We start from the raw sequence: 13690 nt of genomic DNA, 5'->3' as shown, positions 1-13690 counted from the left end.
CGGTTCTTTTCAGAACCACCCCAACTCATTTAGAGATTGTTATTACATGGTGTTACCGCAAACTTTTCTATATAAATTAAGATATTTCAACGTTTTCACAAAACAAATATTTGCACGTCATAAAGAAATTCTCTAACCAATGTTTAATTGTGAAACTGATAACTCGCGTTATGAAACAAAAATATGCAATGTTTTAGTTGTTGATGTTGCACTATCGATAAATCTCTGGACATGGTGTTTTGTGTCGTACAAAAGTTTAAAATTCATTTCAAGCAGCTTCAAAAATCTACTAAATTTGTTCTTGTCCCTACAACCTGACAACCAAAACATTTATAAATTTAAACCAATTCTCATTTAAAAACCTATCTATCCCAGATATGAATTAGGCTGAAAGGCCATATTTTGTCTTCAATTTCTCCACGTATTCCACATATAGACGGTCAGCTTCCTCCTTGGTCATTCCTGAAAAAATAAATAAAAAATAGAACATCAAGAAGTAGGAATTGTGTCAAATTTCAAGATGAACAGTCAGACAAAACTCACTTCACATGAAGTGCAAGTTCAATCACCTGAAGGAATATCAGCTGAAATGGTCTCATCTTTAGAAAATCACGACTGTAAATGTTTATTCCCCAAGATGTCTTGAAAAGCACTTTCTCGTAAAATACTTTTGAGTGTACAAGTATTTAACCTTAACTACTGTTTTCTGACTAATAGCTGATAGTATTTTGAGCACCAAACTCAAGCTTTGGCGCTTCTGATCAGCAAAGTGTGGGTTCGAGTGCCGGTCATGACACTTGTGTCCTTGAGCAAGATGATAACTTTGTCCTTCGAATGAAACATTAAACTGTAGGTCCTGTGTGCTAGGATTCGTTGTGCAATTAAAGATTTGTAGCTTCTTCTTTAAGGCAAGACTTGATTTATGGAGCTCTGAAACCTTTCTGCCAAAGAAACAAGCCCTCATATCCAGGATGCCACTGTAGTATGTGTAGAAAGTAAAATGCCCTCAGGGCTTACATTGACTCCCAAAATGGCCTAATCAAGATTATTAAGAAGATGATGTGATGTATATTGGGAAAATAACTTCCATCAATAAATCCCAAACAATTCATTTGAAACTTAAAAGCTACGATGAGAAGCTTTTGACTTAAAGTCAGGGGTGTTTAGGAATTAAGTGCATAACTTACCTTTAATACCGTTCCATGCGTCCCATTTAGCTTTACCCTTCAGGTCCAACATACCAGGTCTATCTGTGATCACAGTCAAATAAATCGGATACTTAAATTAAATTCAAAACATTCTAAGAGTCAATATATATTTAGTTTGCAGTAAAACAGTGTTTGTATCTATTTAACTTGTAGATCTGTTCTTTTGAGAACTTGTCTTGCTTAAAACAACATTCTTGTACCGCAGAGTAGATTGGTCGGAATTTGGGAGACTTCTCAGTACCAGATTCTTATGCATTGTTCTACACTTTTGTGACCTTACCTTAAAACTTGGGTTTCAGTGAGCGAGGACTTGACAGAAAGAGCAAACTCAATGTTACGCCACAAGAGGGCTCCCTTTCCTAAAACTGAAAACCTTGAACTCTACTATTGTATATTTACCAGTATTGCAGTCTCCTACAGTGACTTGCTTATAATACTTGTACGTATCAAGCAACTCTTGATTGTCAGGCAGTTTACTAAGACGCTTGATCTCTTCTGCAGCTACAACAAACTTGTCCTGTAAACACAAACAAAAATATTGAAATCAAAAGAAAATCTTCCAACTAAGAAACGACCTCTTTTAAAAGTTAACCACGCCATTGTAGGCATGACCATGGCACACAGTAGAGTGTTGTGGGTATGTGTAGTTAATTGTGAACAGGGTGCACAGACTTTGTGCATTGATCACAGGAAATTTATACAAAACCACAGGTTTCATTCAACACAATATGGACCCGACCATCTTTTTCCCTTTGATGACTGCCTAACTATTTTCAACAAAATTTTAATGAGATATTCAGAAGTCCCTAAAAAAAGTCTAAAAAGAGAATTTATATCGAAGAAAACAACATTTTAGGTATTCAACCCAATTATTGTTGTCATTCTATAAATCAAGAAAGCATACAGTGTTCGTATCAATCTTGAGATAATAATAGTTCCAAGGCAGAACACAATTAAGATTCTGGTCTGTACTTGTTTTATAATCACATGGTTATAGGCAAAGTTTCAGTACATCAACCTACATGCATAATAAGTTTAATCTCTGAGCTTATTTTGATTCTGAATTGATAGTAATGTGTACTCTAGAAGCTAAGAATGTGACCACACTAATGTGGAGATGAATCTTAGCATTGTGGACCTAACTCTACCAAGTTCCAATTTAACCTTTTTGAGATATGGTGGACACTAATAGAAGTACACTGTTTGCTTTCAGTGTAAAACTGAACCTACTGAGTCTTATGATGTCCAGCCTATCTCAAAATAGAACCCGGGTAAGCTTTTTATCACACAGCTCTTGTTTGAGTTTGTAGATCAATCATAAATTCAAACATTGGCCACCTCTCAAGCTAAAATACACAATACACAAGCATTCACTTCAGAATATCAATGTACATGGGTAATCTCTATCCTTACTCTACAGTACGACTGTTCCATGTCAGGCCTAGAATTTCATCTTTGAACATGTTTAAAGGTCAAAGCCATTTTCATTTTGCAAAGGGCACTTGCATTTGAAAATCTTAAAGACAATGGGAAGTTTTTGAGTGGACACCAAGGCCAATACCAGGGGCAATGGAGACCATGGTCTCCAGACCCTGCATGTAATTCCAGGCTTTCCATTTGTGCACGTGCATCATTTGGAGAACCTGCTAAGGGTGCTAACCTGTGAAACACTACCTTGTATGTAAGTTGTAGCAAATGTTTCTGCTACAAAAGGGTAAGCATCAAAATTTGCTTCAACCGTTAAAGCCGTTAAAGCCATTATACACTTTCGGAACAGAAAGAAAATTAAAAGTTCACACATTTACAAATAACTTACAGGGCTATTACAGGGTAATAAACGCAATGTCATGACACGGCGAAACGTGCGGAAACGACGGTGGGTTTTCCTGTTATTTTCTTCCGACTCCGATGACCGATTGAGCCTAAATTTTCACAGGTTTGTTATTTTATATTAAGTTGTGATATACACGAAGTGTGGGCTTTTGACAATACTTTTTACCGAAAGTGTCCAATGGATTTAAAAGCAGCACTATGAAATAGGGCCCTTGTGCTGCACTTCCCCGCTGCAGAGCCTCCTCTGCTAAAAATAGTCTGCTGTGCTGGTACTACTTCTAGAAACTATAATATATTTAAGGCTCCCCCGTGAGCCTTATAGTTTTTAGAGGTATGCTGGTACCAGCTCAACTATAGTGCACTGATCGTGTCATTGTCCTTGCTTGAGGTGGCAGGCAAAACCTTGTCTTCAAGCCCAGTTTGTATTGATGCTCAATCTCGTCATACAGTAACGCTGAAAAGCAATTTTTTATTGTAATTATGTATATACGAGATCTAACGTGTGTATGGTACAGCTCCTTCAATTAGCAATTTGTTAAGATCAGTTGAGATCATGTTAAATAATTACCAGTTCTCTCGACAAACAACGAGTGATTTATTTATTTTATTTGTTTTCATTTTGTTTAAAATTCATTGGCTTTCGATCCGTCACTGTTTCATGATGAAGATCTTTGCAGAATAATAATCCAACAGCAGTGGGCACAATATACAAAAATAGGTTTGCAAAAGGGACGCAATTTTTTTCTGCACTTACATTTTAACAAAAGTCATAGTTTATAAATAGAATTGCCCTCCTACAAAGTTTTCCTGATGTTTTCCTGAAGGTCAGACTCAGATTCCCTTTTTTAAATTGATTTCGAAAACAAGAAAAAGTGCAATGGGAATGTTCCCCATTCATTAACAAAAGTATGCCGTGGCCAAGCCAATTAAAGCCATTGGACACTTTCGGTAAACAGTATTGTCCAAAGGTCCACAATTGGTGTATCACATAAAATAACAAACCTGTGAAAATTTAGGCTCAATCGGTCATCGGAGTCGGGAGAAAATAACGGGAAAACCCACCCTTGTTTCCGCATGTTTCGCCGTGTCATGACATGTGTTTAAAAATAACCAGTAATTCTCGATATTGAGAATTGATATTGTTTTAATGTTTTCTCAAAAAGTAAAGCATTTCATGGAATAATATTTTATTGTTCAAGAGAAGTCTTTCATCACTACCTTCTGTAAACCCTGTAAGTTAATTGTAAATCTGTGAACTTTTATTTATATTTTCTGATACCGAAAGTGTACAATGGCAAGCAATGCCAATGATTAGTACACAATACATGTACATAAGTCATAATTATAGTGCATTGGACCATTGGACTCTCTCTGGCCTGGCCATTAAATTGGAAAAGTTTCCGTATGGCGCCACTACTTTTTCATTCGATATGAAATAATATAGTATCTAATTTACCTCAATGAGATATCCCTTTTTGTAAAAATGAGTGATAAAGTGGTGGCGCCATACGGAAAGTTATCCATTAAATTTAACATAATTGTGTCCATCCATGGCATGGGCGATGGTTTGGAGGTAGGAACCCAATGCACTCTGTTCAACTCAAGTTAGTCTATTTTAATATTATGGTCTAACTAAGGGTGCGTTCGTTTAGCTCCCCTGGGCCGACCCCGGTGCGTGGCGGGTTGTTTACACCAGGACGAACGTGGGTAATTATCTGCACACACTTGTCCTGGGAGAAAAAAAAACGCCACACACCGGGGTCGACCCAGTGAAGCTGACTAGACGAACGCACCCTAAAGACTTGAAGCATCTGTGACTGTCCTGACACCTGTGCTGGCGCTGGTAGCCGAATCTACTGCACACGACTTTGTCTTTATATATAATAATTAAAAAAAATAAATAAACATGGACAGACGAAATACTTACGGATCCAGCCATGTTGAAGATAGAACTTTGATGTTGAGTACAAATACAATACAGAAGGGTAGGCGAAGCACCTTCAATAAAAAGTTCTTGTTGGCCGGCGGAGATAGGCGTGGCTACTGTTTCTGATTACACTTGATAATGAGGCTGCGAAACAACAATGCAAACTGCGCGACACATGTGATTAGTAAGGTTCACGATTCATTACGTTCTAATTTTGATCAATGAAATGGGTACCAGACGTTTGCACACAGCGCCCTCAGCCGACACATTTTGCCCTAAAAAGTGTGGGCATACAACTCCATCACTGCACTGCGCGAGACATGCGGTTTTTTTTAAGGGAATATTTAACTCATGTAGGCAAGTTAGGATCATTTATTGTTATTTATTCGGGAATTTACTCGTAAAATATACGGCCTGAAAGTATTAACATCGAAAAAGTAAACATATTAAAAATGGCATAAACAAGTTTGACTCTATAAGCTACTGTACGCTGGACCTTCATAAAGTAACGAATGCTTGGGAAGCAAAAATTTAGTGCGGCAACATTTTGCAGTCACAGCAATGTAAACTGTTTTCTTCTGGCAATACTTTCGTGTCACAGGCAGTATGAAATTGGGCCCGGTCGCTAATTTATATATAAGTGACATGTACAAAGCAGATGCGTTTACAACACCTATCACTACAATTATTATTACAAACAATCTCTCCTTGTGTGTTTAGGCAATCGTTGCGTTACAACAAAAAGTACACAATAAAGATCCTAGATCTCCTTCAACTAACTTGTTGAGGTAGACATTTGAGATCTCCACGGAAACCGGCATTAAACTTTTCCACAGCTTCCTCTTATGCTAATAGCCTAACTTCTCACCAGCTATAACTGCCGATTTTCATAACGCTGGGATGGTACATCAATATGCTGCTGGCAAATCGTACTAATGGCCCTCTCTGGGATCTGTACTTTGCTGTAAATAAAATAAAAACGTATGTTTTTTTTCAGTTTCCATTCTCTCCTTTCTTGATATCTGCATCACCTATGACGTCATCAGATGACGTCATAGACGGTGTTCTGCCCTGCACCATCATTCGTTGGCTAGAGAGGCATTCTCTTGCATACCAGCGAAGTTCCGAAGATGATTTCTCCATACTCGCCGCATGTCTCATAGGGGTGGATATCGGTTCTTTGTTATGGCAAATTGCGTCTACAGCGGAAGTGATACAAGGAGGACTTGTTGAGTCACGTGCGTGCCGCACAGATAACCCGGGCTCTTCCAATCTCTTTTTCAAGGGATTACTGGTACTTCTGCTCAGTGGAACCTCAAAGAGAGTGATTTCATCCCCTGGTGAATGGTTTCGACATGTGAAAGCTCCAGTTGTCTCTTTTCCATCAGGCGAGAGACAGTTCTTAATGTCTTTGTTCATGTCTGGTGATGAGGATGAACTATATGTTTCAGAGTCGAGTTCGTTGCCGGGTGACGTTTTCGATCTTTTCGGGAAGTCGTCAGTGAGAACAAGGGGTGTGATCGAGACAACACCACGGACTCCTGTTCCTGGCTGCTGATGGAGAGATGGGTCCGCCGATGGTGAGGTGCTTGGGGACAATCTGATTATAGACTGTGAAAGTAAAACAACAAAATGTTAGTAAAATTATCATTAATTTGTTTAAGAATAGTTTAAACATAGTTTCAAATCCCGCTGTCATTAATTTGTCTTCGTTCAACCCCCAAAATTATCTTACATCATTTACTTTTCTAGCTTGACAGTGCAACTTAAGGAACTCGCTCTTGGCTGCCGTAGTCTTTTTGCTTTGTCGTTCCATGTGTAGTTTCCTTACCATCAGTTTCTCGTTGATAGTGGCAACCCACCTATAACAAAATGTCACAAAACGAAATACGAAAGTGAAATTTAAGATAGTTATTAAACTTGTGATGAGTGTATAACGTTTCATCCACACTATTTTCGATTAGCTTAACTCTTAAGCGAAACAAGCAAGCAAAAAGAAATATTATTTTTGTTTTTGTTCAAAAGGCTGGTTGTATACTAATCTTCTTTCTTTTTTTTAAGGCACGGGTGGGCGCCTTTGGTATATTCTCACTTGGTGTATCCAAACATTATGCATCAAGTTTATTAAAATTTGGGCTCATTAGTCATCGAAGTTTCAAGAGATGTATTCATTGTATAAAAAAAAAAATGATTGGGGTTGACTAATGACTCACTTTGCTTGATCGCATCAGACTTCAATTTTGTTTGTGTAATTGAAAGTTTAGTCTGTCAATTTAATGATGAAATTATTATGTGCTTACTACATACTTGCATGAGCAACATTTCGATGGGTCGAAACCGCCGGATTTTTCATTTGGAGCACGACAGAGACCTGAAAACTACAGTATTAAAGTCGGGAATAAAACGAGTTATAATTTTTCAGAAGAATGAAGACTGTTCAAAAATATCAAAGTAATTTCGTCGGGTTAGTTTTATGGAACTTTAATCTCAGTAAAACGTTGGGGTGGTGTTATTTTTTCACTGTGAGATCTTTTCCAGGATTCCTTAAAGTGAGGCTGATGAGTCCGAGCGTTCCGAGATTCCAGCAAACCATGGCAGGTTCCGGCCGTGTCTCACGGCCGACGGTTCTCTGACTGGAGGGTTGTTTGTATAATGGAAAGGTAATACATTTATGACTATAATGTGAGAAGAATGATTGAGTGTAACTCAACATACCATGGAGATTGCTAGAGACGCAAAGCAGACAAACACGAGGAGACCAATCACAGCAGGAATAAGTATCTGCGGCTGTTTGAGGGCGTCTGTCAACGGTCTTTTCGTCATCAACGTGAGGTTGGTTGTCGCCATTGTTGTAGACTCGGGGGTCGTTGCATTTATCAACTCACTGACGTTTACTAGCATCTTCATCGCGAGCTCGCTTTCTCTCCGAAGAAGAGCATCTACATGTATATCGCCCGTAACAAGCCGATTGATGAGTCGGGATCGCTCGGGTGACTTCGGTTCACCGAGGTCCACTCGAGCAACTTCGGAGAAATTGGACAGACTAGGCGGGAAAAGTTGCTCTAGGACACGTTCGAGCTGAGGTATCATTATTTTGAATGGTTCGCCTATTTTAAACGTATTCGTTGTTGGTGTCACAATTCTGGTGTCTGTTTCATAACCATCGAATACAGCTTTTCCCGTGTTCTTCTCGTATCCATCAAAAACAGTATTTCTCGTGTCTTTTTCGTACCCATCGAATACAGCTTCTCCATAGTCTGTGTCTAATTCGTTTCCGGGTGTAGTGGTGGCCCTGCGTCAGAATCAAACATTAAGTTTAAGAAATTACCGTTAGTATTCAGTTTATTGGTTAGCAGTGCCAATGTAATGGAAATAATTATATGTAATTAATAAAGCTATTTTAAGGTTTTTTTTTTTTTTCGTTTTGCTAATAATAATATTATGTATACAAATCGCGAAAGGGGAGTTTTGTTGTCTCGGTAGTCTGAGCTTAGAGCAAGGACGGTATGAGGAAATCAAATTTAAGTGGTAACTTGTTGATATTCAAATCTTACACGCAAATGGCGTTTCATATTGAAAAAACCTACTTTACGGTTGACACTGAGCCTTTTCCTCCTTGTAATGCAGTAATAAAGTTTCTCATTCGTTCGTGGAAGACGAGAGAGTAGAGTTTCTTCTTTCCCTCGTCGTGTATCGCCTCAATACGCTGCCGCATCAGAACGTCGTATTCACTCAGTACCCTCTCGCCCTCCGGACTCCGTATTGGGTAGGAGTCTGCTCCGGATATAATGTAACCGGACTCGTCCGTATCTGGAGGTCGGAGGTCATCTATGGTCAGTTTGGTGGTGACTACTTGTTCCTGATCCGGTTCGAATGTGCCGGTTCCGATTTCTGGACTTTCTTGTGAGACGTTCCGGCTCAGTGATAAAGATCCTACTTCAAAATGACACACAATGTTGTCGGTTAAGTGCAAACTTTGATCTCCTTTCCATTTGAAATTATAAAACTCGCATGTTTTCCATACTTCATAAACAATACATAAGAAACATTTAAAGTTTAATAACTCCAGATTTATTAAGACAGAAACCAAAATAAGTATGACCAAATAAACTCCATGCTGACTTACTGCAATTTGTTGCATCTTTGAAGTTACAGTTTACGGCGTCGCTGGTATCCATAATTTCGATGTCACGTGATTGCAAAACGTCCCACACTTCAAACCAACTACAGCTGCACTTTATCGGGTTACCAGCCAAGTATCTGCATAAACAATGTATATTCATGTTATTTCATGCAGGATGCTCTATAATGTTTGAAAGCTCATGTCACCGCATCCAATGAATATCTTGTATCCAATGGATGGAATCACTGGATCTGAGTAGCAGGTACCTATCTTTTTCCTTGCAGATAAAAACAGGGACCCAGACTAGTCCAACCTCAGACAGTTTCATTATAACCAAGATGGCAAACATTATTTATACTTACAACATTCTTAGACTCCGAAGCGGCATAAAGGCAGCAATACCGACCTTACTGATCAGGTTGTGGTTCAAATATCTACGAAGGGAGAAAGTTGTACGAAATAATTTTAACAACACGGGCCTAATACCACTTGTATTCCATCTGTATCCAATCTCAAAGGTCTCTACAGTTACCACTAAGCAATTTTAATGTTGCCCAACATCTATACATGAATTTACTCTGCTGCGCGTTACAATAAATAAATAAAACATGATGACGTATTAGGAGTTGTCGCGGATCTTTCAGGAGAAGGGTATTTTTATTAACAAATAAATGTTCGGTTTTTTCCACACAATTATTATCATGTGAACTCCTTACTGATTGAAACAATTAATTAGACAGTTTTGAGCAAAGAACACGTGTTGTAGTTTTCGTTTCACGTATATCTTTAAGTTGCTTGATATATAACCCCCATTAGCAATTGAATGCTTAACTTTTAAAGTCATAATTACTTACAATTCTTGCAACGATTCCAGTCCAAGAAACATCACATCGTCAACTTTTTTTATTTGATTAAAAGAAAGATCTCTGTCAGGAAAGAATAAATAACACATTCAAGGAAATGGATTTTGTTATTTATTTTGGCAAGGCAAAGAAAAGTTGGGTTTCATAAAATGTGTAACATAGTAGTTTGATTTTGTTGTTTTGTATAAAGCGCCAGTTGACTTAAAACGAGTTTAACGAAAACGAAGAAAATTCGGTGTGACAATTCCTAGTACCTTTGAGTCAATTATTGAACAAAATGCTATTGTAATTTTGTATGGCGGCCATGTTGGTTCACAAAATAAATGAAAACCATATTTGGAGGCATATTTTGCGTGGATTATTAAACCGTCTTTCCAACCAATATTAATTTCATAGCAAACGTTTTGTATAGCGAGTGTCCAATCTAGGATGAATGAACGTATTGAATCATAGGTTGGTACTTACAGCAAGAGTATGCTCCTTAGACCATGTGCTGTCTGAAAAGGTGCATCTTCTATAAACGCTATCTCATTGTGAGATAAATCGCTGTGTGAATGAAAAGAACCAATACAAATTTAGAAAATTAAGGTGGTAATAAAAATATCACTTTATTTTACTCGGACAAACAGTACCCTTTCAGGAAACCAAATGACTGGGTAAGTTTGAAAAGTTATTAGCAGTGCCATCGATGTTTTGTAATGCCGCTTTTTGAACTATTTTAATGTCATTACGTCAGTAAAAGTTGTAAACGATATTTATTTAGAAAATGCGATTTACATTCCTCGGACGCATCGTGATATGAATTGAATGTTTTTAGTTTGTTTTGTAATTAATGTGATCTGGAAGTGAATTTGTTTTGCTCAATATTTTGATACTTACATTTTGCGAATGTTGTATAATCCATCAAAAGCAAAACGATCAATATATCGAATGAGATTATGTGACAGTTTGCTGCGGAATAAAACAAAAAAAATGCACTTAATGTTAGCAATGGGTTTACTAAAAAAAAAAGATAGTCTGATGGTCTGACTTGGTTCCAAAGTCTGTGGTCGTGTTTTTTCTTCTATCTGGCAGCTATTTTATCCCGATGCCTGACAGTTACTACTGTATTTGCTAAATAGCGCCCTCTTGAAGAGTATTCTTGGCGTCTTGTGGTAGCCGATTGTTGTGAGGCAATGCTCTGATGCAGACAACAACTGCAATTTCAGTGCACTAAAGTTTTTTCTTCTTCTTATGATGTCCTTTTGTTAGTTTTCTTGCCTTACGTGGCTATAAAAGCAATCGTCTTCCAGCTCTTGGCCCCCGTACCCGTTATACTTTTCCTCCATGGACCAACCAAGTCTTTTAAACTCACATTGTAATTGCACCGTCCAGTCCGTTGAAACCATCTCGTATTAGCGCCCTCACTCGGTTATGCTCTAAATATCTGAGAGAGAGAAAAAGGGAAACAGAGTGTTTAGGCTCATGTTTCACAATCTTACAAACGGTAAACATGTTAACTGTACAATTAAATATTTGGAAACTCAGTCCACACAAAAATCACTTTTGTGACAACTTAGATGTGTACTACAGTGTATGTCAGAGTAGTTATTCATACACATTCGATTTTACCTGCAGTAGGTTAATGAAGAGGCATTTTTTTCCATTCCCTGATGTGACCCGAATACAGTATTTGCAATTTACTTTACTTACAGGTGTTGGGCTTGAGATAGACCTGAGAAATCACCAGGTTCGACTTGCTGGATGTCATTGTGTTCCAACTTCCTGTAAATAGATTAATATTATTTCCAGTTTATTTACTTAATCAATCATACAAACTTACACAAATTGCTAAGTCTAGCTCTATCTAATCATGGAGGAAGGAAATGCAGATCTAATCTATTTATATTTCACAATGTTGGTAGTTTTTTGTTGGGAAAAAAAACTTACTTGGTAAAGTAACGGAAAGCTGTTGATAGTATTAACATTGCGAGAAACGGCTCTCTCTGAGTAGTTTTTGAGAAAGAGGTAATTTCTCACTCAAAAAATGTTGGGAAACACCAAGTGAGAATACTGGTCTTTGACAATTTATTGTTAGTGTGCCATATAGCTAAGCCAATTTTGTTTAATTACTCACACATTTCTGATGTGCAACAAGTTGTACTTTTGAAGATCAGTGGGAATTCTTTCAAGTTTAACTCCTTCATTTGTGTCAGGAGAACATGTTAATGTGTCTCCACGACACAAACACGTCTCAGGACAAGTGTCAGCCGCCAATGATGTCACGATTGCAAGAGATGTCAGATAGAACAGAAACATACCTGCATGTGGGTCAAAACACAAATGTTGCAAGTGCGGTTTATGAATGAAACAAAAGAAGAAAACCATTGTAGGTTAGGAACATTACAAAATTGTAAGAAAATAAAGTTGTCTAAGATTACATAAAATTAACACGGTCTCAGATAAATTATGATGATAGTAGAACAATAACATCTTTAATTTAATACAGTTTAAAACATTTCTGAATGTCATATTAATTTTGACAAGTGTTGTTTCTGAACAAAATTTGATAGGAACGCCTTGGAATTATAGGAAAACGAATGTCCCACTGTAGTCTGGTTTGAACTCATCTGTTGCAGGATTTCATGAAACTTTACGCCATGGCGCAAGTTGCGCATTTCCTTCGTGAAATCGACTGCAGTGCTATACCATCTATTTTGGCCTATACATTTCATGGATTAGCAGATTACAAAAATAAACTTTCGAACTATAACTAAAACAAAAGACAAATGTAAAGTACTTTGTTCGTTCGGTTCATGCACCAATAAGTGAAAACTTACCTTTCGTTAACGTTCATAAAACATTCAGCCACTCATAATATGGACTTATTTTGGAGTAATTGCAAGGTTTATTGTTCGCCGGGAACTGCAAATCTTCACTATACTGCAACATTTTTGTATGTAAACGACCATTGATATCAAAATCCCAGCAGATTTTTAAACTTTGAAAGCTTTACGCGCGTGCAAATGAATACGCGAAACGTGTTGCGCTGCGCGCGCACGCGGGACGCAGCTGTTCAAGCGGCTGTAAACAGCGCCACCAAGAATGGTTTTCCTTTACTACCAGTCGGTGTACACACCACGAGTTAATGGTAAAGATGAGTCTTGAGTTTGAGTCTTTCTTTTGGTATGTTTTAACTGTTTTATGTTTTGTGTTGCGCATGCACCTCATAATGTCTTATTGCTATTGTGTAGTTTTTGTTCTAATTTGTATCAAACCGTTGAAAGTAATGACGTGAATGAAAACGGATCAACGCTTTTGAAACGTTTTGGATTGTGCTACTCTTTTTTCGCAAAAAGTTTTTTTTGTAGAGTCCGAGACTGGTGCAAGTTGAATTCCCGAATCCCAATCACGGTCCTGTGCTCTCTTGCCCCCCCCCCCCCCCCACACAAATCCCCTGCAAGGACATCCACCTACTCCCCTGGTACCAATTACAGCCGCTGAGTCCCGGTAAATTGCTGGGGAGGAGCTTCAAGGTTGGTGACATAATAACCAGCTGAACTATCTCAGACCTCATTCAATTTGCTGTATTGTGTGGGATCACTCTCCTCAGCAAGCAATAAAAAAGCCGTCACACTTTGGTCTCGTTATTGTGTTGGCTTGAATAGGTTCTGGCACCCGTAGTTTATTGGGAACCGCACGCCCATGCAAATCCAATGAGAATGGTGTACAGTTTTAAAGAAAATTAATTTTTCCT

At 38.0% G+C, this 13690-nt stretch overlaps 2 protein-coding genes across 2 annotated transcripts; both read right to left on the bottom strand.

The window, feature by feature from the left end:
* Positions 1 to 5157, bottom strand: LOC117300098 (acyl-CoA-binding protein-like). The gene is made up of 4 exons (XM_033783791.1): positions 4969 to 5157; positions 1608 to 1725; positions 1188 to 1250; positions 1 to 462 (listed from the first exon to the last, which is right to left on the bottom strand). Exons 1-4 carry the CDS (start codon positions 4978 to 4980, stop codon positions 383 to 385), a joined length of 273 nt encoding a protein of 90 aa, XP_033639682.1. The 5' UTR covers positions 4981 to 5157; the 3' UTR covers positions 1 to 382.
* A 790-nt stretch (positions 5158 to 5947) lies between these two features.
* LOC117300257 lies at positions 5948 to 13611 on the bottom strand. Its single transcript, XM_033783988.1, has 14 exons — positions 13506 to 13611; positions 12071 to 12254; positions 11647 to 11718; positions 11309 to 11380; positions 10834 to 10905; positions 10420 to 10500; positions 9946 to 10017; positions 9454 to 9525; positions 9095 to 9228; positions 8556 to 8901; positions 7684 to 8260; positions 7276 to 7346; positions 6713 to 6830; positions 5948 to 6579 (listed from the first exon to the last, which is right to left on the bottom strand). The coding sequence occupies exons 2-14, from the start codon at positions 12250 to 12252 to the stop codon at positions 5962 to 5964; spliced, it is 2487 nt and encodes an 828-aa protein (XP_033639879.1). The 5' UTR covers positions 12253 to 12254; positions 13506 to 13611; the 3' UTR covers positions 5948 to 5961.
* Positions 13612 to 13690: the final 79 nt, after the last annotated feature.

This window comes from Asterias rubens, chromosome 15, assembly GCF_902459465.1.
Source record: "Asterias rubens chromosome 15, eAstRub1.3, whole genome shotgun sequence".
NCBI lineage: Eukaryota > Metazoa > Echinodermata > Asteroidea > Forcipulatida > Asteriidae > Asterias > Asterias rubens.
Note: the sequence above shows the minus strand (reverse complement) of the source record. Positions and strands in the feature narration are given on the sequence as shown.

Bases quoted from the DNA above. Each gene is read 5' to 3' on its own strand.
- LOC117300257 (XM_033783988.1), bottom strand. From the start codon at position 12,252: ATGTTTCTGTTCTATCTGACATCTCTTGCAATCGTGACATCATTGGCG. The intron at 11,719-12,070 runs GTGAGTAATTAA...ATCTATTTACAG, and splicing joins TTGTTGCACATCAGAAATGT to GAAGTTGGAACACAATGACA. The intron at 10,501-10,833 runs GTAAGTATCAAA...TCATTCACACAG, and splicing joins TTATACAACATTCGCAAAAT to CGATTTATCTCACAATGAGA.
- LOC117300098 (XM_033783791.1), bottom strand. The intron at 1,251-1,607 runs GTAAATATACAA...CTGTGATCACAG, and splicing joins TGTAGGAGACTGCAATACTG to ATAGACCTGGTATGTTGGAC. The intron at 463-1,187 runs GTAAGTTATGCA...TTATTTTTTCAG, and splicing joins CGCATGGAACGGTATTAAAG to GAATGACCAAGGAGGAAGCT.